General features: G+C 36.3%; 1 protein-coding gene across 18 annotated transcripts in view; it reads right to left on the bottom strand.

Annotated features, from left to right (window-relative positions):
- Positions 1-27,589, bottom strand: part of TTN (titin) — a 461,697-nt gene that overhangs the window by 212,216 nt on the left and 221,892 nt on the right. For 9 of the 18 annotated variants that reach the window (XM_033947057.1, XM_033947058.1, XM_033947060.1 and 6 more), the window contains 16 exons: positions 26,877-26,930; positions 22,322-22,555; positions 19,189-19,257; positions 18,779-18,862; positions 18,527-18,592; positions 17,104-17,181; positions 16,081-16,140; positions 13,626-13,700; positions 8,317-8,400; positions 8,021-8,107; positions 6,306-6,389; positions 5,771-5,854; positions 2,369-2,452; positions 1,025-1,108; positions 765-848; positions 477-560 (listed from right to left, as the gene is read on the bottom strand). In XM_033947057.1, the coding sequence (XP_033802948.1) occupies positions 477-560; positions 765-848; positions 1,025-1,108; positions 2,369-2,452; positions 5,771-5,854; positions 6,306-6,389; positions 8,021-8,107; positions 8,317-8,400; positions 13,626-13,700; positions 16,081-16,140; positions 17,104-17,181; positions 18,527-18,592; positions 18,779-18,862; positions 19,189-19,257; positions 22,322-22,555; positions 26,877-26,930 (1,395 nt within the window). The remainder of the gene's footprint in view (positions 1-476; positions 561-764; positions 849-1,024; positions 1,109-2,368; positions 2,453-5,770; positions 5,855-6,305; positions 6,390-8,020; positions 8,108-8,316; positions 8,401-13,625; positions 13,701-16,080; positions 16,141-17,103; positions 17,182-18,526; positions 18,593-18,778; positions 18,863-19,188; positions 19,258-22,321; positions 22,556-26,876; positions 26,931-27,589) is intronic. The other 9 variants (XM_033947064.1, XM_033947067.1, XM_033947066.1 and 6 more) reach the window with 5 other exon arrangements.

The following is a 27,589-nucleotide window of genomic DNA, read 5'->3' as shown; positions in this document are numbered from 1 at the left end:
GGGCCCTTTTCTAAAATGAATTTCGCCCAACAAAGGCTAGAATGAGATTTACTATACCTATAGGCTGGCATTGAAAGGTGCAGGACTTTTCAACTAAATCATTCATTTACTACTTTGCTATTTATATTCTTTTAGTGGATTTTAGAAAGGGATATTTGACATGTTTGCCATTAGTTCACTATATAGGAGCAGTTCTATTTTACATCAAATAGGATAGAAGCTAATACAGTATATTAGGAGGATTTAATTTAACAAAACAGAACTGCATAAGTAATATTGTGTAGGATTTACTTTTTGGGAAAAAATTAATTTGTTTTAGCGAATTTACATTAATTCAACAAATAAACAGAACAAACACCAAAGTATTACAGATGTTTTTCCTGAGGCTAAACCATTACAGTGGCAGCCCACAAAGTCTAAATATACAATGTTAACAATAAATGAAGTTTCTATAATTTCATCATATTAGATGATACCTGCAACTGGTGGAAAAGCTTCCTTTCTGAGACGAAGGATGGGTACTTTTTCTTCTGGGACAGCTTTTTTAGGAGCTTCAGGCACTTTAAAGATGTAAATATTAAGACCCTTTAAATACTTAAATATATAAACACAATGACACTGAACAAACAGGTAAAGCTAAATGTGGATATTTCAACCAAACCAAGCAATACAGAAACATTAAACTAAAACAATATATAATATCAACATTTTACAGACAAATAATAAGATAACATATTGATTATATTTATCACTGTTTACTATACCTTTGGCTGGTGGGACTTCTACTTTTTTGACAACAGCAATAGGTATTTTTTCCACTGGGACAGGTTTCTTAGGCACCTCAGGAACTTTAAGATATTAATTTTGTGAGTTTTAAAACCTTTCACACACAAATATTCATAAACAACATATAAGTGACACATAAATCAGAACAAACGCTCTATTAAAATAAGACAGCAACACCATTAAATATATTCAGAAAATCTAAAGACAGAGAAGCTATGTTGAATTAAGCCTGATGTACCTTTAGCTGGTGGAACTTCTACTTTTTGGGGAATAGCAACAGGCACTTTATCTTCTGGAACTGGTTTCTTAGTCACTTTGGGCACTTTAAAGATATTAATTTTAAGATTCTTAAATTCTATCTCTTGAATACATATTACAAAATATTGATATTACATTGAAAGACACAAACATAAAATATATAACAGGATTCTAAATTAAACAATATACTGTATGTTACACAAGATCACACCATTACTGTACAAAGGTTTACAAAACAGAAACAACAAAGCTGCTTTATTTTATGACCAATATGAGAGATTGCTGAAAGTTCTCAGCCCAACCAGCAAAGCTGGGGCAGTCTCTATTGAAAGCTATATACTTACTCCCTCTTTTACTAAGGGGTCCTTTTACAAAGGCGCAGTAGCGGTTTAACATGCAGAATACCGCGCGTTAAACCGCCTGCCGTGCTAGTACCTAATGCCTCCATTGATGACGTGTTAGGATTTTAGGCTGCCGCGGGGGTTAGCGCATGATGAAATGTCCGACACGCTAACCCCCGTAGCGCGCCTTGATAAAAGGAGCCCTAAGATGCGCTAACCGATTAGTGCGTGCTAATTGAATTAGCATGCGCTAAACACTAACGAGTCCATAGACTAACATGCACACGTTAGAGTTTAGCGTGCACTAAATCGATTAGCGTACACTAATCAGTTAGCGCACCTTAGTAAAAGGAGCCCTTAGTCCAGTGATTTCCCATTTTTTCTTTCCATAATTTTCTGACAGAATGAAAAAAGTGGAAAATCACTGGACTAAGGGCTCCTTTTACTAAGGTGCGCTAGCGTTTTTAGTGCACACACGAAATTACCGCATGCTAAACTGCGCGGTATGCTTCTGGAATAATGCCAGCTCAATGCTGGTGTTAAGGTCTAGCACGCTTAGCAATTTAGCGTGCGCTATTCTGCACATTAAGGCCCTAACGCACTTTAGTAAAAGGAGCCCTAAGTGTATAGCCCTCGAAGGAGACTGCCCCAACTTTGTTATTTGGCCTGAGACCTTTTCAGCAGTCCCACGTATATCTTTAGCTGGCGCAGTTTTCATTTGGTGGTTGGGGGGGGAAGTGAAAATAGGCATTTTTCTTCTGTTTTAGGTTTGTTGGTTATTTTAGAAAGTTTAAAGATAATTTTAAGACTCTTTCACAGCACTGCATACTAGTAAAGACAAGCCAACAATGACATGCTTGACATAGACCCTTATACCAATGTAAACAGAAAATTAAATACAAGAAGACATGTGATACCACCACAGTATTCCAACACTACCAATATACAGTACAGAGAAAATATACATTTAAGATGTAATATACCTTTGGCTGGCAGAACTTCTACTTTTTTGGGAACAGCAACAGGTACTTTTTCCTCTGGTACAGGTTTCTTTGGTACCTCAGGAACTTTAAAGATACATTCATGTTTAAAAATTACAAAATTCTAATTCCAACACAAATTCTACAGACACAACAAAGAACTTAAAATATGTTGTTTTGATTTAGGATGAAAACAAATATGTCTTTATCATAGTTCAATATATTTCATAAAAATTTTGTTGTTTTTTTTTAACATGAAAATTTTGTTTAAAAAATTTTTGATTCATTACTAAGAGGCTTTTCTACTAAAAGGCATTAAAGGCCATATTCTATAAATGGATCCTATATTAGGTGCCGCTAGGTGCCCTAATTGCAGCCACCTAGCGGTTTGACTGCATAAGGTAGGAACCAGTTGGTTTATATTTTGGCAGTCTTTTTGATACTAACAGGCATTTTTTAAATGTTTAATTTACTGGTCTATTGTTTTTCCCTTGCCAGCGTGTATTATTCTCAGTGTTGCTTCTGCTAAGGTACTGCATTTCAGTCTCATTGTTCTCCCGGCAATTTTGTTTTCGATTGGTTTTTGCATGTCTGAATGCCTTCTCTTTTCCAGTTCTCATTTTTTACATTTGGCTATCCTTGTTGGTTCTCTATGCACATACTTTGGGATAATTTTTCAGTCCTGGTCTTTAATATCGTTCCTTCAGCTATGTTCTTTTGCATCTCACTTTGGCTTCTCATTGAACCAGAAATTATGTCTGACTGTCTCTAATATGGTTTATTTTAATCTATGTTATACAAATTGAATGCTAGTCCATTAGTTTTTATGCTTCATCTTAAGAATTTGCTTTATAGATTCGGTCCTTTGATTTTATGCTTTTTTCAGCATTTTGTATAAATGTTGATATGTTTGATTTCCATGATGATATATATATATATATGTTTTTTTTTTAAACTTGAAGGAGGTGTTTTTACACGTCGAAACTGGGATCCTTGTTGGGACCATTGTTTTTAATAAAGGGGTCCTTTTACTAAGCATGGTAGTCATTTTAGAACATGCTAAATATTATTGTGCGCTAAACGCTAACACGTCCATTATAGTCTATGGACGTGTTAGCATTTAGTGCATGTTAATATTTAGTGCATGCTAAAACGGCTAGCGCCCCTTAGTAAAAGGACCCCAAAGTCTTCATTACTAGTTGGAAAGACTCCTCCCTTGCCTTTTTGTGTGACTGCCTATCTCCTAAGGTGAGTTGTTCTTCTGTTTGCCTGTCTGCCATGTCTGGGTGGCCAGTCCATTACAGGACTGGCTCCTCCCAAGTCTAAATGCTCTTATTCTGGGCACTTGGAATATGGATGAATATTTTTTTGAAAATGTGGTAGACATCCTGGCAGTCTGGGCGTGCCAATGGCCTGGACATCCAAATAGAGGATTAATTTTTTTTATTTTTATTTCTAGACATATGGTGGCTTGCTTTTCAAAAATAGGCATTTTTTTACTGCCGACTTTGGATGTCTAGCGCCATATGTTCAAATTGGACTTAGACGTATGTTTTGAAAATGCTTCTCCACGTGTTTTGAGGGAATGTGTGCCTAACTTGCTCACCAGGATTTATACCTGGTTTCTGCAGGCATAAGTCCTTGCACCTTATTTTAGTTGCGAGAATCAGAGCTAAGCACTATTCTATAATGAATGCCCATCCCAAGGTACCCTTTATAGAATTGGGTGAGCACAGATTTTTCTGAGCCTCCCCCCCCCCCACACACACACACAATTTGGGTGTCATTTCTTGAATCCAGCCCGTAATGTGCAGGTAACACAGAACCATGTTAAGATTTTTTGTGGTAGTTTGCCTGTTTCTTTGCATTAAACTGTGCATTACTGAATTTTTCTGAGGGTGGAAAGTGGGTTTGGACAAGTTAGCCAGCAAGTGCATTACATTTTCTGCATGCTAACTGATTAATGCACAGTTAATGTGGAACCACTTATCACCATCTAAAAAGGAGGCAACAAATGCTTTTGTGTAGACCAGAAACACATATCGTGCATTAATCCGAATGTTATAATGCAATAAATGATAGTAGGAACACCCTTTCTTAATGCAGCATTAATTTTGAGCTTGCCATGCATTAAAATACCACTTGTTCAAAATGTAACCCTTTTTTGTAGAAAGGCCCCTAAGTATACTAAAATGACTTCCTCTGTGCTAAGATGAGCAATGGGAGCTTTTTCTTCTGAAACAAGGGGCTTTAGCAACTCATAATAATAATAATTATAAGGAATGGGCTCAGCCATGAGTTTATTAACTTGGGCTGAGCACACACAAGGGGAAGGATGGAAGGATGAAATACAGGTAGGTTCTGAAAAGAAATGATTAAAGGAGGGTGGTTGGTAACAGGGGAGTAGGTCTCTGATTGGAGGATATGGAGATGGAGGTGGAGCTAGGAGTGGGTAGAGGGAAGAAAGATTTTGGTAAGTTTGATTTTAGGGTGTGTAGGTTGGAAAGAGGGGTTGATAAAGTTGTCGATGGGAGATTTGTCCCACCCTTCCACCAGGGAGGTTTTGAGGTAGCTGTATGCCAGGGGTTGGGGTAAGGGTCACAGTTTGCAGGAATCAAAAAGGGGGAGAGTTTAGTTAAGGACATGAGTTGGTATATAAATATATGTTGGGCACTTGAATGCAACACTGCCTTAAGCAATTCTGGGAATTAGTTGGGCCCAGTGACACCATGGGCCTGTGGAGTGGGGAGTTATTTAACAATTGGTTCAGTACTGTCTAGCTGGATGGAAAAATGGGTACTGTAATAATGGTTTTTTCATTGTTGCATTTTTGATTTGAATTTGTTGTGACTGAGTTGTAATTCACATTGACAATTGTTGTAAAGTTAATAAAGCTGCAGCCAAGGTTTTGCCACTTTATGAGAACTCAGGAGAAATTTTGTTTGGGGGGTAATAGGGATTGCAAATGCATGTGGATGCTAAAGTTATTGCTCATAAAATTTCTTCTTCTAAAGTACCTATTATGTTTTCAGATGCTCTTGAAACAATACATGGTTTATACAGTAGAAAATTAAAACTAATTCTAAATAATAAACATAAACACTGGAAATGTGAAGCATTCCTCAGTATAAAGAAGATCATTACTTTGCTTTGTCTATTTATGATCAGGTATACCTTTTGCTATTGGAACTGCCATTTCTTTGGGAACAGGTATTTTAAAAGATATTACAACAATTTAGAAATATGGACAAATTAGGTAAATAAAGTGACACATACAATTTAGAACAACAAAAGTGAGAAACACGAATACAAAACCATATTTTACATAAAATGGTGTAAAGAAATGTGTGGGTTTTAGATTTTTTTTTTTTTTTTTCAAAATAAAAGATATATCAAGAATTGTACCTTTCTTTGGTGGAACTTCTTCCAATTTATGAACAGCAACTGGAATCTTTTCTTCTGGAACAATTCTTTTAGGCTTCTCAGGAACTTTAAAGATAGGGTTTACTCTTAGAAACTTTTATATTGCTCATAATAAATATAGAATAATCAGCGTAACATAAGAATAGAGATATAAGGACAAACAAATGAAAAAAAACCCCAAACAAACCCTGTGAAAGGGAATGAGTAGATAGAAACAATGGAAATTTTGATGTAAATGTGCTCAAAACTGTGCTTACATCTATTTATTTAAAATACTTATATTCTAATTGGCCAATTACAGCTCAGTTCAAAATGTATGTGAAATGTATATCGGTATGCAAGAAGAATCACTTTCGATCAGAAGAGAGACAAAATCTACATAACGCACAACACAACACCTTTGTTTTAACATTCCACAAAAGAAACAACAAAGGACACATTTGAAAACTATGAATAAAACATTTGCAATGTCAAAGAATAAAGATGTTTTGTTTTGAAAGATAACAAGCTGAAATACCTTTCACTGGTGGTGCTTCTTCCTTTTTAGGTATAGCCACGGGTATTTTTTCTTCAGGAATGATTTTCTTTGGTACATCAGGCACTTTAAAAATATTAATTTAAGGGATATTGAATTGTAAAAATTTAAGAGTGTTATAGTCTAGTGTTGTTTTTAAATCTGAAGCATTATAAACAAGATTTAGGAAAAGAAAAACTCAGTCAAAATAGATGCGCCTTCTATTGAGTATCAAGATTGTTAATGCAAGCGGATGCCTGTAATATAATTGCCAGGATATAAAAAAAATAAATTTAGGGGTCCTTTTATTAAGGTGTGCTATGGCATTTAGGGAACACTAATTTTTAGTGCATGAAAAATTGGCTAGCGCGCCTAAATGAAAGGACCTCTTAATGTTATGGCAAAGCTTAATTCCAAGAAGTGAGGCTGAGCAGTTAGAGCCTGAGATATTTCAACTAAAAGCAATATCTTTTCTGAAACAGAGAAGAATGCTGAGAGGAAGAGAGGAGAGCAGGGACAGAGAAGAATGGTTTTTTTTCCCTAAATTATGCATTATATAGTTTCAAGTTTATTAGGATTTTATATACCGCCTATCAAGGATATCTAAGCGGTTTTTACAATCAGGTACTCAAGCATTTTTCCCTCTCTGTCCCGGTGGGCTCACAATCTATCTAACATACCTGGGGCTATGGAGGATTAAGTGACTTGCCCAGGGTCACAAGGAGCAGCGCGGGGTTTGAACCCACAACCCCAGGGTGCTGAGGCTGTAGATCCAACCACTGCGCCACACACTCCTCTATATATATAATGGCTAGATTTTATTATGCTTTTACTATATCGTGTCATGCACTGAGTAAGGCTAACAACTGGAACTAAAATAAAATAAAAAGATATTAAGGGAAAGAAGTTATCATGGGCTACTATTAAGTGAGGTTATTTTATACAATGAGATCCTATGCTAAAATAGCCAGCTTATCATGAAATAATCAAATCTTGTGGTATATTAACCAGAGTTTACAGTAGCCCGCATTGATAATGTTCCCAAGTGTCTTATTGAGAAAAGGTAATATATAGAAATAAAACAACCCCCCCCCCCCTTTTACGAAGACACATTATGCTCTAAGGACCTCATTTACTAATGTTTGTTGATGGAACATAATGTAATCTTCATTATTCTCAATGATGCACTTAACCTTTCATTGCCCCGTACTGTATCTACTGTACCTAAATGTAACTAGGCCAGAGCTACTGTACCAATGAGAAGTTGTGAGCTAAAAATGAATAAACTTAATGCACATTGATTTGCAGTGATGTGAGTTAACTGGTTAACCTATGTTTGTAAAAGAGTCACTAAGCTTGTATGTGAGTATTAAATGAGAACTGGCTGCAGTGAATAAGAACAATAGAAAGGAGGGGCAGAGACATAAGATAAGAGAGTAGGAAAGAGGCTACAGGACAATACAATTACCAGAAAGCATAACCAAACAGACAGTTTAAGACGAGTGAAACCTGTAAGAATTGCTACTATAGGTCTGCCACACTGATTTTAGGCATTCTAGGATCCAGGGCAGAAATTTAGGAGAAGGCCTAAAAACCAGAGAGCAGGCTGCATTTTCTTCAACTTTGTGCAGGTTTGAGGTCCTCTATGCATGGTGCCTATGGTAATTGCTCTTTTTGCACCCTTCTAACTCTAGCTCTGTAAGTCTGAAATAGTGTACCTTTAGCTGGTGGGGCCTCTTCCTTTTTAGGGATGACTCTTGGTACTTTCTTTTCTTCTGGTTCAACTTTCTTGTGTACTTCAGGCACTTAAAAGACATTAAGCAGTGTTAAGCAACTTGAAAACCATTGTAACTCATAGTAAGACTATGGAGAACTTAAAAATGCAGTTCAATGAACACCATGAAAGCATTCATTCCACTCAATACTTTGCATGACAAATATTTACCATTATGACATATAAAGAGCAAGAGAGTTGCAGAATTATATTTGCTTATTTGAATAAGTATTTCTATACCTTTAGCTCCTGGAGCCACCTCTCTTTTAGGAACACCAACGGAAACTTTTTCTTCTGGAACAGGTTTCTTGTGAACCTCTGGCACTTTAGAACAATTAATTGAAAAAAAAACATTGAAATGGAATATTTAAATTTTGTTGAGGATGTAACAAAATATTCATGTGATAAATGCTAGAATATTTCAACACCATTATAATAGAAATACTAATATGATTTTTAAAAAACATATGTTATGACCATAGAAATACTAAAGACTAAAAGGGGAAAAGTCTTCTCTATTTTAAGAGCTGCACTGGGGATTTTTTCCTTCTGAAGCAACTGTCTTAGGTCCTTTAAGATATGAGGCCAATTTTCAAAGGCATTTACCTGGCTAATTTGCCTCTCTGAAAACTGTCCTCCTCAGAATGGCTGAAAATAAGTGCAAGGTTCACAATGTGTATGTTTTAAGCTGCTTATAGAGAGAGATGTCGAGGACTGGGTTCCTGGGGTCCCCACTGCTCAAGAGGCACAAACCTCTGATTTTCAGGGCTTTCTTAATGAATAAGCTTTAGATCTATTAGCATGCACCATCCACACTAATGGGTTGAGATCCTTGAGCAGTTGATTTAGGGACCCCCAGGAACCCTCTCCCTGACATCATTCCCTTACAAGCAGCTTAAAATTGAATCAAGGCAGGACATACTCACACCAGCTCATAGTGTTCATACCTAAATTACAGGCACACATTTTTGCTATTACTCTATTATTCTATAAGGGAAAATAAGCACCTATGTTCTTTTATAGAACTGGCATCCAGAATTACCTCCTTTATGTCTTTTTAAAGGCTAAACCCACTGTGAATAAATCAATCCCTGAAATAAAGGTATCAAAATCAAGATCACAGATCCTATATTCTTGGTTGAGTCCTTTGATTTTTCAAAATCATTTGTATATTGCTTTTAGAAAGGTTTTAAAAACACATTTGTTTGATAAATTTATTACATAATAATTTTTTATTGTTTTAATTGTGCTACCTTTTTAATGCTACTTTGTATAATCTTATTGTTTTAATGCTAATGTATAATTTTATTTTACATAAACACCACTGATTGTTCAGTTCTTCTTCTCTGTGAACTGCCCAGATCCTCTTTGGGTGGGCAGTATACAAGAATAAAAGTTATGTTATATTAATGCTCTGACTTCTAATGCTCCTTATTGAGGATTCAATCGAAAATATGTCAAGAAACCCTAAAACACATAGGGCCTGATTCTATAAATGGCACCTAAATCAGTAGGCATCTAGAAAAATGGTGCCTACACCATGTCAATCAAATTTAGGCACCATTTGTAGAATTGCACCTGGCGATGCCTAACTCAGCTTAGGTGCCGGTAGGCATCATAATATTAGGCACCAATATATTAAGCCAGTGGGCTCTTGGTCTAATTTGCTGGTGCCCAAGTCAATCCACACCCAAACTCCACCCCTAACCATGCCCACTTTTCAGGTAGATGCTGGTAGGCGCTGGTAGGTGGCTCAGTGTAGATGCATACATGGCGCCTACCGAGTTAACTGCCTTTTCGAAAATAAATTTTTAAAAATTGTTTGTCTTAATCAGTTTTTATTGGCGCTTTCAATTACCATGTCAATTAAGCCAATTTTAAAAACATCAATTTCGGCACCTAACTCGGTAGGCGTGCTGATCTAGGTGCCTACCAGCAGATGTCATTAACAAACTCAGGGCCATAGTCTGTTAATGACTCACACAGCATTTTGTATCAATGCACAAATAATCTAAGGTCAGCAAATGTATTACCTAAAAGGATTACAAATAAAGAGTACACTAATTTTATCTGTTTCCATTAAACCACAAATAAGACATTCCATTACATGCACTCCGGGCCACATTAGAAACGTCTACCGCGATTTAGTAAAAGGGGAGGAGGGTGGGGGGATAGTCAAGTACGATTTTCAGCCTTTAACATTAAACCACAAATTTTTTTCTGTTTGTATTAAACCACAAGTAAGACTTTCAGAATACATCTTTTAGAGGTCCTTTTACTGCTGAGTAGGCAGGGGGTAATTCTATACCTGAGCAACAGAGTAATTGTTATCAGGAGTCAAAAATGTGCCTACTTAAAGCCTATTTTATGATTCTTTATACAATACCAATGTAATAGGTTAAATTTGTGCCTATATCTCAGGTCCAAACAATTACACCACCCACAGAGCTGGTGAAAATATTTGTGTCTATATTATGAAAGTACATGCATAGATTCGTATTTTATAATTTATACAGGTAAATGTGAAACCTTCCTGTGTGAATGCCCTCCTGCAAAGTCCTCACTATTGATGATATAAGCATATTTATAGAACAGCATCTAAACCTTTGCACGCTCACATGCATATACACATATATTATGACATTTTACCCCCTCTTTTACTAAGGTACGCTAACCGAATTAGCATGCGCAAACTGATTTGGCATGTGCTAATTGAATTAGGACACGCTAAACGCTAACGTGTCCATAGACTAACATGCACGCGTTAGCATTTAGCGTGTGCTAAATCAGTTTGCGCATGCTAAATCGGTTAGCGCACCTTAGCACAAGAGGGAGTTAGTCATTTACACACTTAGGCCCATATTTAATAAATGAAACATAGAAACATAGAAGATGACGGCAGAAAAGGGCTACAGCCCATCAAGTCTGCCCACTCTGCTTACCCACCCCCTGTCTATGCCCTAATGACCTAATTTCCTTATCTTGACCCTCATAGGGATCCCACATGGGTATCCCATTTATTCTTAAAGTCTGGCACGCTGTCTGCCTCGATCACCTGCACTGGAAGCTTGTTCCAATGATCAACCACTCTCTCTGTGAAGAAATACTTTCTGGTGTCGCCATGAAATTTTCTGCCCCTGAGTTTGAGCGGGTGCCCTCTTGTGGCCGAGGGTCCCTTGAGAAAGAAAATATCATCTTCCACTTTGACACGTCCTGTGAGGTACTTAAATGTTTCGATCATGTCTCCCCTACCGGCACTTAACTTACTCGCCCTTTTATCAAGCTGCACTGTTGAGTAGCATGAACAAAATGCCAAGCCGCCCATTCTATTCCTATCGGTGGTTTGGCATTTAGCTAAAGTGTGTGTATGTGTGTGTGTGGGTGGATGGGGGATGTTAATTGATATAAGCATTTAAAAACAATTTAAAACTTGTTAAAAAAAATCGTAGGCACTCACTAGCGCCTAGAAAAACAGTGCCTTCATCACATCTACAGAGGTGGCTTAGATTGCCTAAAGTCAAACAGCACCGTTATCAGTGGCTGCCTAAGAAATGGCCGCTGATCATGTGTCAATCATGCAACAGTGCCGTTTACAGAAACCGGCCCTTATTGTCTCCTGCTTTATAAAACTACATCGTCAGTGCGTGAATTAGTGCACAGCAACTGTTAACAAATAGTCCACTAGCTGTTTCTGGACCGCAGAATAAATTAGAGTAGTTAGTAATGGTGGTTTCAATATACCTTTTTCTTAGCCACCCCTGGCACTTCAAAGATATTAATTTTAAGAACATTAAAATCTGCTACACAAAAATTTATTACCAGAAAAGGCTATGGTTTACTATAAAGACTATACTGTATCTTTACCAGAACTATGAATTAATACTTGGAACAATGAGATAAAGAAAGCATACCTCCTAATTGGTTAATATAAAGCAATACATTTTATGGTCTATTATCCAATGAATGCAAGAAAATCTAGTAAAGGCACTGCTGAAAATTATCCTTTAAAGTAATTTAGTTATAGAGCTGTATCAAACATTCATATTTGATTCGATTCGACCCAGAAACGTACCCCAGATACATTATTTGTATGCGACCAAATAGTGATTTAAATTTCAATATGAATAATCTGGGCTCTACTGTGCTAAATCCTATTGAAATAAACACTTGACCCCTGATTTCACATTGCTTCTTTTATTATTTGTTATATTAAAGATCAATGTCCATTATTCATATTTGGTATTTATATTCAGCTGAATGATAATTTTCATTATTGTATTGTACAGACTAGTAAAATATGCTATTTGGTACAGCTCTAGTTTTACAGCTGACAGCATTTCAGTTCCATGGGCAACACAAATCTTCAGGCTGTAGAGATGAAAGATGGCTGGTGGTGCTTCTACTTTTTTTTTTTGAAAATTTGACAATTTCTACAAGAACTTCCTTAGATACCTCAGCCACTTTAAAAGATACAGGGTTAGCTACTCAGGTGGTGATGGTCAGCACTTTTCGTCTACCGTTTGCTTTACGCCAGATTATTCAATACTGGGCCATGTATGGGCATTGGAATTGAATCTCTGAGCATACATGGCTGATAAAACATAGATCCTCTTTTACTAAGCCACGGTAGAGATTTCTACCATGGCCTGGGGTGCTAAATGTTCCGATGCTGCTCCAATGCTCCTAGGAATGCTATAAACGTTGTAGCAAAGTTGGAGCATTTAGAAACCTCTACCACAACTTAGTAAAAGAGAGGGGTGGGGGGGATAATCAGTTAGGTGTGATTTTCATTCTTTAACAGAGTACGATGAACCACATAAAGATAGAAGTGTGTTTTATGCTGTCCTATTTATATGGTTTTCCTAGTTGGCTAAGTGCTTAATATCAGTACTTAACCAGCTAAGTGCTGACTCTGCTTAGGTGCTAACTGGACATTTTCAGTGGGCTATCTTTTTAAGTTCTGCTGAATATGCTCGGTTAGTCCTGGACAAGCAATTTAAATGGCCAGAAGCTAGGTCTGACCATTAAAACCACTTTGAATATTGACCCTGGTCAGTTCAGTTATCCTGAAATTTGCTTTCTTCTAAGAGTGATAAGAAATTGAATAATGCCAAAGATCACGTATAAGTTATGAGAAAAGGCTTGGTGAGTGATTTTGAATCTCTGTCTTGCTCACATTCTTTATCTTTCCAAAAGGGTCTCCTTGTAGTACAGGGGATTACCCATCTTGCCATTCCCTGAAATCTGCCTTGGCAGCATGAAGAAAGTAGACTATTTATTTATTTGTATTAGTAGAAGAATTGTAGGCCTTTCTGGGACATTACATAAACTCATAAAATATCTGCACAAATCTGATTTTAAGATTACTGCTCATAAGAAATATGTGATACAGCTAAAAGATACATAACAGCAAGATGTCCCAATGTGAGAAACAGAAATAAAAACAAAGACTACATAAATAAAACATGATGCCAACAGATTCATTTTTAGATAACAGGGAAACAGTTAAAGCTGAGGATTTTAGCAGTTAATTCCATATTTCAATTTACCTTTAACTGGTGGAGCTTCTACTTTTTTAGGAATACCAACAGATATTTTTTCTTCAGGAGCAGGTTTTCCTGGCACTTCAAAAAAATTTAAATATTAAATTTAAGACTGCCAAATTGCAACAATCAGAATATTAATGAAGCACTTTGAAAGCAATTCTATGAAAGAATGTTTAAGAAGAGCCAATTTGGAGTCTATTCTATAAGGGAATGTATAGGTAGGACTGCTTCTTTTATAGAATACTAATATAGAAGGGCATAGGCATATATTTCATGTGTGACTTACACCAATAGTAGAGCTGGTGTAAATATTTCTGACTACATTATTAAACAACATGTATAAATTGTAGTATTCTATAAGAGTAATTTATGTGCCTGTGTGACCTTTATGTCCATCTTCAAATTATATGTCATTTATGTGTTCTTGGCACCTAAATGTTGTCACTCTTTTTATAGAATTACCACCTCTATCCTATGAAGACATGTTTAAGAGCATAGACTATGAACAAATACATGAAACACTAAACAAGCCATATACCACACCATGATTATATAAAAATTGACAGCACACACTCTATAATACGTGTTAAATAAGAAAGGAAAACAACATAAATGAAGGGTATTTTCAAAGCACTTACACACACAAAATTCCACCTTCTTAGCACCAAAATCTAGGTGACCCTTTATAGAATGCCCTCAAAGAAGGCAATTCTCACAAGATGCCAACATTTAGACACCAAATTTGTTCAGGCAATAAGCTTATTCTCTAAGAACACTTACCCGCTTGGGTTCTTATAGAAAACTAGCATAAACGAGCCATAGCATGTCTAAATATAGGCATACTGAATATAGTAGAGGGTGTGTGTAATCATAGCTTAAAGGGCAAAGAAGTCAAAGAATTACTGTATAACTGGATAAGACTTCTCAGTATGCAAATAAGCAAAATATATATCTAACTTGTAAAATAAGTAAAGTGTTCACATACACTCAGAATTGTGAAATTTGACCAAGAGCATTAGCTCCTATAGCCAAACCCACCACCCTATCACTGTGTATGACTTATTTTGAAAAAGAGCTTGAAAAAGACATACTGTTCAAGTGCTCAACTAATTTTCAATCGCAAAAGAGAGAAAAAAGTTCCCACAGCTTGAACAGTATGTCTTTTTCAAGCTCTTTTTCAAAATAAGTCATACACAATGATGGGACGGTGGGTTTGACTATAGGAGCTAATGCTCTTGGTCAAATTTCACAATTCTGACTGTATGTGAACACTTTACTTATTTTACAAGTTAGATATATATTTTGCTTATTTGCATACTGAGAAGTCTTATCCAGTTATACATAAATATAGGTTTAGACATTTACATTAGGTCTATGGTTGACATTAATGGGTGCACCTAAATGCAGCCTTTATGCAAGCAACTTACACTATTCTGTAAGCAACCCACATGAACGTTAACAACATCCAAGACATGTCCATGCTTCTCCCCATTTTAGCACACATTTACAGAATAGTGATTGACTTGCTATTGCCATTTATGCATAAACTTAGGACCATTTATGCATAAACTTAGTAACGGTGCCTACCTCGGCTGGCGCCGCCAAAAACGGCACCAGCCACATGTCAATCATACGTAGACGCCATTAAGAAAATCACAGCTTATGTCTAACACAGGTACATCCGTGAAGCCCAGGGTTTAGCAGGCCTATGTTTGACAAGAATTGCATCTACAGAGGTGCATAAGGTCAGCATAAACCATGCCTACTTTGACCTTAGGTGCCATTAGGCGCCTCTGTAGATACGATTATGGTGTCCTTTTTTTGTAGCTGCCTACAATTTTTTAATCACTTTTTAATTGCTTTTAAATGACGGAGTCAATTACCACACCGATTAAAGCCAATTAAAACAAGTTATGTGGTAGCAGGACGTTTATCGCTGCCTAACTTAAGGCATTTAGAAAATTTAGGCCTTACTGACATGAATGGCAGTAGCATGCAAATGATGCTTAATTTAGGTGAATTGTTATAGAATGGGGAATAAAATGCTTATTCAGCACCATTGGTCATATATGTATTGATTTACCTGATTATAAAACCGCTTAGATAACCTTGATAGGTGGTATATAAAATCCTAATAATAAATTTATACTCTAGCTGTAACACTGCAGACAATTATTACCATCATAGATTTGTAGAAGATTGTGAAATAACAGAAAGAATGCTAAAAACAATTTTCAGTGTCATGTTATCAAGGCACGGATTCTTCATCAAACTTACAGACAGACAATCTTTACTTCCTAAATTACAAACAATAAAAGTAATCAAAGTAGCTGGACACACAAGACATGCATTGAAAACATCAAAGTATTTACATAAGAAAAAATAAACTGATGAAGAAACAAGCAGGTCATACAATTGCCATTACTTTTGCAAATAAAACCAAAAAGATCTACAATACCTTTCTTAGGAGGAGCTGGTACTTTTTCTTCAGGTACAGGCACCTTAGAAACTTCTGCCACTTTGAAATAAATTAATTTTTAAGATAAATGTATTATAAACACAAAACTATTTTAAGTTATTTCTGAATTTTGTAATTGTGCAAAGTCATAGCCCCTGAAGGGAGGGAGCATGAAACACTGCTTCATGCTGATACTTTTTGGTTCAATAGGATACTAAAGCCTACTATAACTGAGTTAGTTGAGGTAAAAATTATAAATCATAATTACACAAGGGAGAAACACATTTTCTCTTCTGGGTAGTTGCATATGAAGGCTCATGACACTGCAGCAAGAGATCCATATATGGGAGCTTGACCCTTACTAAGACCACCACTAGGAACTGTAGGTAACATTTTGAACTCGGTATCATGAGGGACAAGAACACTGGGAACAGCTCCTGTCATGCAACCTATAGACCACACAATGATTCCTTCAGGTAAGTTTAGGGGTGGTGGGGTTTTTGAGGGGATGGGTGCAAATGAAAGTTGGAGGCAGGGTTTAAAGCCTTAAGAACTGCTCTATCTTCAGGGGCTGGGTGGGGAAGGGGGTGGAGGGGGGGAAACTTCAGGAAGTTCTTTGTTGTGGAGAGGGGGACCTCCAGACTGTGTTTTTTTTAAGTGCTGACCACTTTAATTGTCAGGAAGCACTAAGCTGCACATAAGCCTATGGTACCTTAAACTGATTTCCTTTATGGTAAAATAATATATTATTTTGATGTTTAATGTGCATTAAACTGCATAAATTATTCTGCTTCTTTCTCAAGAATGGGAACTGGTATTTTTTTTTTCTGGGACAACTTTCTTAGATACCTCAAGAACTTTAAAGACAGAAGTAATTCTAAGAGGCTTTGTATTCTTCATCTACCCCCCACCCCCAACCCTTTTGTACATCCCTACTACAAGAGGAAACATTCCCAGAGAGGGCTAGTATGACTTCTATGAACATTATTTCTTCCCAACATTTAGAAGTGTTAGTTAATTTACCTTTGCCTGGTGGAGCTTCTCTTCTTTTAAGAACAGGAACCTTTTCTTCTGGGACAGGTTTCTTAGGCACTCCAGGAACTTAAAAAGGCATTGATTTTATAAATATTGAATTTAAATATTTTAAAACAGTTTTTCTGAGAATTCTCTAACTATAGTTTCTACATACTAATAAAAATAACAGTCATTAAAAATAACAAACTATGTATGCAAACTCAGCGTCATTGTTACATATTATATATTGTTATTATAATATATATTATTATACTATAAAGAATACTGTAATATCATAAGGGACATATCTAAAGGTCACACTTATACATATAAATATGTAATAGAATAGAGTTTTGTAGGAGAGGATGTTGGTACTAGATTAAAATGCATGGCAAGTTTTCCTATGAGCACACACATAATCACAATTGTGTACACAACTGCCATTATAGAATTCATGCTTAGCATGCATCATCCTGGTAGCTATGAGAATTACTCCAATATTGGCAGACATATAAATTATATATAAATAGATAAGCATTAATATTTAACCACTATAAAGGGCAATTCTATAAGCATGGCCGTCATAGTTCACAATTGTTATGTGTGTAAATCTACACAGAGAAATCATATACATATGTGTGACATATGTGTGCAAATGGCAAATTCAGCCTATGCACTATTTTGTTAATTTTGCATAACGCATTTCTATGGGTGGCTGCCCATTCTACAGAAACACAAAAAGAGGCAAGAGAGATGTCTAAACCAACCAACAGTCACATTTATTTCAAAACAGTATTGATTTCAAAGCAATACAATGTCCTAGGTCTTTAAAAAGACCATTTGAAGTCCCAACAAAGTGGAATCCTAGGAAAGTCCCAACCAGGATCTAGGTTTCAGCAAATAAGGTTACCTTCCTCAGGGGACAACTATATCTTAAATACAACATAGCAAAGAAATTAAACAGATAATATACATTACTATAGCTGTGATTCTGTTAACAGCACCTAAGTGTGATTGACACACAGCCAGTGCCACTTTTGTAGGTGCCAAATGATTTAGGCACTGTTTACAGAATCCGGGCTTTAGTGCACAGTAATTTCCAAATGGTTAATATAGTTTAGTAAATTAGAGCCTTTAGTATTTTAAAACTCTACAAACAGATATAATTTGTTCACCTCTGTGTACTACATATTTCACTGATAAGACCTTCGATATCAATATACTTCTTTGATCATTAAGACATGAACTGTTTCTAAAAAAAAATCTTTTATGTTTGATTTACTTCCATATCAAAGTATCATTAGATAAACTGTTTCTAATGGTCCATTTGGTATTTTTAGTGGTGTATTTATTTATATATATTCTCAAGTTTTAAGTACAGAAAGAGCTTGAAATAAGGCTATATTTGTTAATATAGGACATAGATTTATACCTCGCTTTTCTGTAACTTCTTCACGGATCTGATCTGGTGGTGCACCCATTCTTGAAACTTCATGTACTGAAAAAAAAAAAAAATTATTTCTTGAGTTTTGTGTCATTCTTGTAAGACCAAAAATAGTTCTGCAGACATTTTGCATACAAAATAACATTTAAATCAAGGTTACAAAAAAGAAAGCATGACAATTTGCAAAGAAAAGTTAAGATATCCCACAATAACTGGCAAAGAATTATAAAAAGATGATACCTCTAGCAAGGCCGACTTCTTCTTCTACCAGCCTCCTGGTTCTTTGAGCATATTCATCAACAGGTTTGCGAGGAATTCCTGGCACTTTAAAGACAATTTATTTACAGTATTTTATATCATATATAAGTGTTGTTTTAAATCGTAAAAGTATAAAGCTATGTATGTTGCATTGTGAGCCACTTTGGTATAAAGCGGATTATAAATATTATAAATCAATCAATCATATTATATAGAAAGAACGGTGTCATTATCTCTATCATTAGTATTCAATATAAAGGGGAATATTAAAACAGGGCACCTAAATCTGTACATAAATATGTAAGTGTAGGAACATATTTTACATACTATGCCCATATATTGCAAATCTGCCTCAGGTTACAAAAATATGTGATACAAAATTGTTTCTCTACCTTCAGCTTCTTCCTCTTCCCATTCCTCTGGTGTTATTTCTGGCTCCTCTCCCTCACCAACCTCAGCCACTTAAATTAAAAAAAAATACATATACTTTGTTAAATTTTAAGAAAAAAGGCCAGATTCCATTATAAAATATGCTCCCACTGCACATCTTCTGGACAATTTAATGGAGATGCTCGATTGGATAATTGTCCCAATATATACATAAATTACCCCAGTTGTCAAAGGGAAAGTACATACAAAGTTTCCTTTTCAAAATTACCCCATCCAGAACACTTGCAAGCATTTACACCTGCTAAAGCAGTAATATAGTAACTTAGGGCTCCTTTTACTAAACTGTGGTAGAGTTTCTTACCACAGGCCGGCGAGGTAAATGCTTTGATGCTTATGCAATTCCTATGAGCGTCAGAGCATTTACCTCACTGGCTGACAGTAAGAAGTTCTATCGCAGTTTAGTGGAAACCAGCGATAGTAAATAACAGCAGATAATGACCTAAATGGTCCATCCAGTCTGCTCAATAGTTACACACATTATAAATTCATGATTAAGTGAAATTGTTTTTGATTGTTAAAAAATGCCATGTAAAATTATAGTCTAAGGCATAAGTGTATAGGGAAAGGGAAAGAAGGTACCAAGCCTCAAGGAAAAGCAGAACAAACAAAAAGAGGCAATGGAGATGTCAAGTCCAACCTGTGGTCATAAATCCTTTATTTGCAGTTTGTATCAAAGTTTTATAATAAGTCTTTAAAAATCACTAAAACAGGCAAAGTTGCAAATGACAAAGTCCTGACTAGGATCCAAGTTTCAGGGATACCATCGCCTTCCTCAGGGGACAGTTATAAATGCGTTGGTGTCTCATCGTCCAAAAAGAAGCGCCAAAAGCGCATAGAATGTTAAAAAATGCCATGTAAATTATAGTATTCTGTAATTTACAGGCATAACCCATGCTCCAACTAGGCTCCACTAATGTGTGCACCCATCTTCAAACTATGCACCACTGCATTTAGCCACTTTATAGTATAACTTGTAGCTGGATTATAGGCATTTTTTTATGTGCATATATGCATACATATACACATGTATTCTACTCATTTATGTGCATCCTCTTGATGTCAAAATATTGGTGCCATCCTTAATAGGATTATCCTCTCAGTGTCAAGAGCAAGATAAATGGCATTGGCCAGGAAGGGACTGTTGGAAAATTTTTGCAAGAAATGTTTCAGTATAATCAAGTTAGATGCTGATATAAAAAAAAGTTGAAGTAATGGAGTAAACACCACGTTTGAGTAGTTTGGATGTAAAAAGTACAAAAAGAATAGAATGATCATTAGGGCATTGTTCAGTGAAGAACAATTCATGGGATGGCAAATCCCCTAGGACTGCAAAGTGTTCTAATCAATTCAGACTTGAAAAACATTTAAATTATTTAATTTCTTTTGTTTAATAGTGTTCTGCAATTTGCCTTCTCATTGAGTGTTTTTTATTGCTTTATAACTAATTACAATGCCCCATAAAGGACATAAGCAACCATGGGTCTCATGGCCATAAATAGCCCATTTCAAGAAAAAACGAGAAGGCGGAATCAAAGCACAGAGGGCCTGATTCTCAAAATTGTGTCCCGATTGTAGGCAATGGTAGGTGTCCTACCACCATCTAACACAGTGGTTCTCAACCCTGTCCTGGGGGACCCCCAGCCAGTTGGGTTTCAAGATATCCCTAATGAATATGCATAAGACATATTTGCATGCCTGTCTCCTCCATTATATGCAAATCTCTCTCATGCATATTCATTAGGAATATCCTGAAAACCCAACTGGCTGGGGTCCCCTAGGTTAGGGTTGAGAACCACTGATCTAACAGATCAATTGGGTTGCACATTTAAAAAAAAAAATCAATGTGGTTAATGATGCCTACAATGTAGGCATCTGACTCACACCTACAGAAGTGCCTATGCATCATATGGATGCCTAAGGCCAGCGTAGGCCTAGCTTGCACCAGAAGTGACCTAAGGCATTGTAGTCATGTCTAAAATGCTGACCTATATTTAAGATGTCTGTGCAAAAAATAGACACGATTCTGGACACAGCACCTACCAATGATTGATACACTATAGGTGTCCATTTTGCAGGTGCCTACTATAGCAGGCTCTGTTTTCAGAATCAGGCCCAAAATGTTTTTGGAAATCAAGAGTGAAACAAAAATCTTTCAATCAATTGATACCCATTACATTAATGACCAATTCATCTCACCCACTAGTACCCCCTGTTCCCTAACTACATGGAAACACTCTAAACAGCATGATCAATAAGACATTTTTCCAGTAGGAAATGGTCTATTATAGATATGGCTCTTCACTTAGGAGGTTAAACATTCTTGTGGCCTTTTGAACTTCTGGGGTTGTTAACTAAGAACTTGAATGAGAAACTGAAGTTTGTGTTGATATGTTATGTTTCTTAAGATAAGGGTACAGAATATTTCCATTTGTGCCTAATAGATTTTATTTTTTAGTATTTGTGTTTGTCAAGGCCCTTATATGGCAGCTTCATCCCCTAGTGATAGTACCATAAAACTACCACTAGGAGTCACTCACAATATCTTGAACCAGCTCCAAAAGGGACAAGAGTAATTGGGCACTGTTCCTGCCCCAAGCCCACTCGATACCAGGAAGTTACTAGGTAGGCTAGGAAGATCCTAAGGGAGGTTGGGGGAGGTGCAGGGTCTTTGAGGCAGGAGGATGTCACTCAGGAGGGTTTCCGGACGGTGGGGGTTCAGGGGCAAGGGGTTGACATTGGGGAGGTAAGAGGAAGGGAAGCTCCTGATTGTGAGTACTGGCCTTTTTAAGAGGCACTGAGATGTATTGGGCCATGGCTTTGTGGGCTGATGCTCCTGGGATGGTAAAACAATGATGCTTGTAAGGTTGATCACAAGAAGTGGTATTCTTCTATTGTGCAAGTGACTAGCCTGTGATATTGAGCTAGTGCAAATAAGCCACTCTCATGGTAAATGAAGGTACAGTAAAATTTCTACTTTTATCTTACCATAATAACTACCCGCCTTGATGGTTTACATTGATAAGAAGAGTGAATAAGGATCAGAAAGAAAGCATTAAATATGAACATATACTCTACCTTCTTCTTCTTCAAGATATTCTTCCTCTTCTCCATAATGTTCTTTTACATAATATTCTTTTCTTTCTTCATAAACATGTTCTTCATAATATGCTTCTCCCTCACCATACGTTTCTTCTTCATAAAATGTTTCTGGCTCACCATAAATTTCTTTCTTCTTTTTGTAAATTTCTTTTTCTTTAATTATAGCCTCCACCGTTGGTACTTCTTTTCCTTTCTTGGGTACCATAGGAACTTTCAAAACATTCATTTAGGTTAACATTCAGAATTTACAAACAATAGCTACATATGATAAAGATTCTTTTTTACATAATAAAGAATAGATAATGAACTGAAACACCAATCTACAGGGCTAGCAAAATGACTACTGTGAAATTAGACAGTGACACATTTATGATAGTCACACATTTACAGTGCAAGTTTTTAAAAATGCAACAAATCTTCATTGTTAGTGTGAACAACATCAGTTAAAACAATTAAACACTCAGAACAAACTCGCATTAAATCATTTAAAAAGGGGGGCGTTACTTTAAGTTAGGTGCATATTTAAAGAATAAGGGCATCTGGGCCTAAATTTAGGTGCAAACTAAACAAAAAGTAGGGGTCTGACAAAATGTCTTCCAAAAAACAGAAAAGATTTATTCAATCAGAGCGTATTAACTCTTTGAATCGACACGGTGCTGTGTTTTGGCATAAACCTGCCTGTCTCAGGAGTCAAAAAAATGTCTACAATCAAAACACATAAATAACATATAAACCCTGACAAGCAAGGCACTGCACATACCCTGAGCAAAAACCCAGCATGATTTCCACAAAGTGTCAAGCCAGCCTTGAAGTTAAACAAATGGTCTTAAAACTTGCTTGATGAAAAAAGCAAGGGAAAACAACACCACAGGAACCAGAGTGAAACTGTCCAGATAAGAATGATGTGCGACAAAGAAGTTGTCCTACGATTTGTCTGGTTATATGAAAATCTTTTTTTTTTTTTTTTATAACCAGACGCAGGGGATCAGTTTACAGCATTCGTATCACAAGTGGTATGACACTCCATTTTTGGTTTTTGGTCAAATCTGTCTGAGAGCCAGCATAATCCGTATGTTATCATTTGCGATTTTTAAGACTTCTGAGGCAGGCCTGATGGCCGAAACATGTACATGTCGAGTCATTGAGTTGGAGAATGTGTTTGAACAATAAAGATTTTCATATAACCAGACAAATCGGAGGACAACTTTTTTGTTGCACATCATTCTTATCTGGACAATTCCACTATGGTTCCTTAAAACTCGCTTAACATTTAGGCCATTGGAAAAGACTGGGTCCAATTCAAAAATTAGAAATAGTAAAAAAAACCTGCATTAGAATCTCATATGAAACCTTTGCCATACAAAATGTTACACATTAGAAACTATAATCATGGGTTATTAAAAAGAATATACAAAACCAAACACAGAAAGTGAAGAGTTTTTGCCTCATCATATAGTATGTTAACCAAACAGAAAGGCAAGTGAGATGTCCAAGAGTTCAACCAACGAGAATATTTATTAAAATTATAAATAACAAAGGGCCTGTTTTACAAGGCCGCGCTAGCGGTTGCAGCGCGGTAATGGCCCCGAAGCCCATAGAGATTTAAAGGGCTTCGGGGCTGTTGCCGCACAGCTTTGTAAAACAGGCCCAAAGTCACAGTGCTGAAGATAACAAGATCCCAACTAAGATCCCAGTTTCGGCATCCTTAGATGCCTTCTTCAGAATGACTTACCAGCTTCTTGAGGTTTTGACAATCTGAGTGTGGAACTTTTTTTCTATTTCTTTTCACTATATGATTAGTTTATAATGTGTAACATGCTGGGTTTTTGTTCAAGGTGACTTGTCAGGGTTTGGGTGCTATCTGCAGACATATTGATGTATACTCTCTTTTTTATCTCAATATTTGTTTTACATTTTGCTCAGTGTGATTAAATAATATCCTGAATTGTTTATAGTATAAAATGATACATTTACATTTTTGTCTACAATAGTTTTTCATTACTATATATTTTATAATGATATTTCTTTTTTATGAAAAGAGCAGGTTATCTTCCCCCCCCCCCCTTTTTATTCAAATTGTAAGCTTTGGATATTTAAGCCCTCTTTTACGAAGCTGCAGTAGTAAAAGAAACATTGAAATGTATTGTTTTATTGAGCTCCAAAGAGCTTGGAATAAAAAAAAAGTCAAACAAATTTTGGCCAATATTTGTCTTTATCACAAAAGATTTTCCATATATAAGAATAAAATAACATTTTAAACCACTCCTATTATAAATAAAATAATGGATTGGAATTCCACTCTCATGTTAAAAGTCAAATGCTTGTAAAAACATTGTTCTTTGGTAGTAAGAAAACTATTCTCAAGATTCTAAACATAAACATCTACGAGGGGCTACTGAAAAATTCTCAGCCCAGCCAACAAAGTTGGGGCAGTCTTCACTGAGGACTATACACTTAGTCCAGTGATTTTCCACTTTTTTCGTTCTGTATTTTTCTGATGGAACAAAAAAAATACCCCAGCAGCCCTTCACACCACAGGACTCTTGACAGAGAGAAGAAACCCCACTGACTTGTTCAAAAAGAATTAGCTAACAAGTTATTACTTATTCTCTCCCCCCCCCACCTGCTCTTACTAAGCTGTGATAGAGGTATCAATTGCAGCCTGGAGCGTTAAATGCTTTGATGCTGCTATGATGCATGGCACCGAGTCGAATCAAATAGTTAATACATTCTGATTGAATAAATCTTTTCTGTTGGTTGGAAAACATTTTGTCAGACCCCCTTTTTGCTTTATTTGTTTTTCATTTCTGCGTAAGGGTTTCCCTTTTGCTCTTTTGGGTTTCTTCTCATTGCCTAAATTTTTGAATAGATATTTTCACCATGCTTTTGTTGGTGCAAATGGCATACCTAATTTTATGCATGATTTCCAGGCGTGCTATTCTATAAACTGCACCTAAGTTTAAGTGCAGTTCATAGAACAGTGCTTTTTTGGTGTTGATTTTTTAAGCACAATATATAGAATTCAGTCCTTAGTGTGAGAGCATACTAAATGCTAAGAAGCCCATAGGTATAAAAAAGGTTTTTTAACATTTAGCATGTACTCAATCTGTTAGCTCAACTTAGTAAAAGGACTCCCATATGCAATATTCTTCTATATCAAAGATGAAAAACTAAGATGGAATGGTCCTGGGGAATATTGTAAGTCAATAACATGACTGACCAGGAAGAAATATGACCGATGTAGAGACCAGTAAGAGATAATACAAGAAGCAGACAAAATATGTACAATACGTACAACACAAATCCTTAAACCTACTAGGTTGACAAAGCATATAACAAAATTCACAAAGTAATTAAGAAAACTATTTGAAAACAAATAGGATACAAATTTCAGTATACTTTGATGAAAATGAAGATTTCAAAGACAAACATATTTGTTAAGAAGTGGTTATTGTTAAAGCATCTGTGTTAAAATCTTCAAGAGAAGAACACTCAAGAGAGAAAGAGAGAGAAGAAAGAAAATGTATCACAATTGCAGAAAAGATGGATGATAAGATGCACTTTTTATGATATATGTACGACAAGTACGATTTGTGAAGAGGACAGTAGAAGAAAATTGCAAGCAGCAAAATCAGTGGGTTGTTTAGAACACAAGAAAAACTAAGGTGTTTCCTCTTTCTGTGTTTTTCCAACACTGCAGTTGAGAGTACAAATCAGTGATGATAATACTAATAACATATTGATAGTTGGTGTGATAGCTAGACCTGCCAATTTGTTGGCAGTTGTGTTAGTGGTTCCTAGAAGATCACATTGGTCAAGGATGACTCTAGATATGCCAGACAGTCACCTTTATTTTGAAACAGGGGGTAAAGGGTGTCTGGGTAACCACATGCTTGAAGTGGGCCTCTAGTTCTATGGTTGATACAAATGTCAATATGTCTTGCTGTGTTGGACACTGATGGGTATCTTTCTTTAGTGTAAGGTACATGTTAAAGAGCAAATTCTAAACTTGCTAGATGGATATGGTGAAAGGATGCATGCAGGACTGGTCACAATTGCATATGTCAGTGCTTTTCGACCCTTTCCCAGAGACTCATCTAGTCAGTTGGGCTTTCAGGACAGCTATGAAGCATATACATGAGATTCATTTTAATCCATTAGACACCCATTGTATGCAAATCTATCTTATAAATAATCATTTTGGTAATTCTGAAAATATGACTGGCAAGTGTACCTCCAAGAATCACAGACCTATATTTTATGACCCTGTCTAGGTAAATAAAACCCAAGAGAGAGAAAGAAAGAGAGTGCGAGAACATGAAAGGAGATATATCACAATCACATGAAAGATGGTAATGGTGAGATACACTTTATCAGGCATGTAAGCAAGACAAGTTGGGCAGTAGCTTCAGTATTTGCTTAAATCTGAACATAGACCAAGGAGTATTCCTATCTAAATGCTATAAAGTTAGCAGGACTGACTTCTGAATGTAAAAATACTGGCTTAGTAATAAATTAGAGTTTTCTTTACCTTTTCTTGATGGCACTTCTTCTTCTGTAGGAATAAGAGCTGCTGGGACTGCATCTAAAATTTCAACCAATATTACAACACAATTAGAGTCCAATGAATAATTATCAACCTCCATCATAAACTACTTGAAAATAAATTAACAATAGATCATAGAGCAGACAAAGGCAGTAAAAATGATGCCCTCTGTTCAGGTTTCCCTATTCACATAAGTTGGGCTAAATAGAAACACTGAAACAATACTTATAGGAGCAATTTATAAGCTGGCACCTAAATTTAGATGCCAGTAGTGCACCCAGTTTATAAAACTGTAGTGGCTAGATGAGTGATTGGTTCCAGTAATTGGTGGCTGCCTAGGTACGTGTTAGGCTCTATTCTGTAAACAGTGGACCCAATCTTCAAAACAATTTAACTGGTCAGAGATAAACACTGATGGTTAAATCACAGCTGTCTATACCTGGTTATCTCCACTGAATATCCGTGGTTAGTGCTTAACCATGAGACAGCTATCTTGGGGGCATCCCAGAGGTATTTTGGAAACAGGTCACAGTTATGCCCCAATATTCAGCACTGACTGGGCAAGGTTAGTGCATCAATGACTGACTAGTGCTCAATATCAGCTTAACTGGGCAAGCACTAGCAGACCAATGAAAACTCAGATATTCAATGCTGCCTGCCGCTGGCTGAAAATACTAAATTGTTCAGCATGCAGATGT

The sequence above is a fragment of the Geotrypetes seraphini genome, chromosome 5, assembly GCF_902459505.1.
Source record: "Geotrypetes seraphini chromosome 5, aGeoSer1.1, whole genome shotgun sequence".
Lineage (NCBI taxonomy): Eukaryota > Metazoa > Chordata > Amphibia > Gymnophiona > Dermophiidae > Geotrypetes > Geotrypetes seraphini.
The sequence above is the reverse complement of the archived record's forward strand: the minus strand, read 5'-3'. Positions and strand labels throughout refer to the sequence as shown.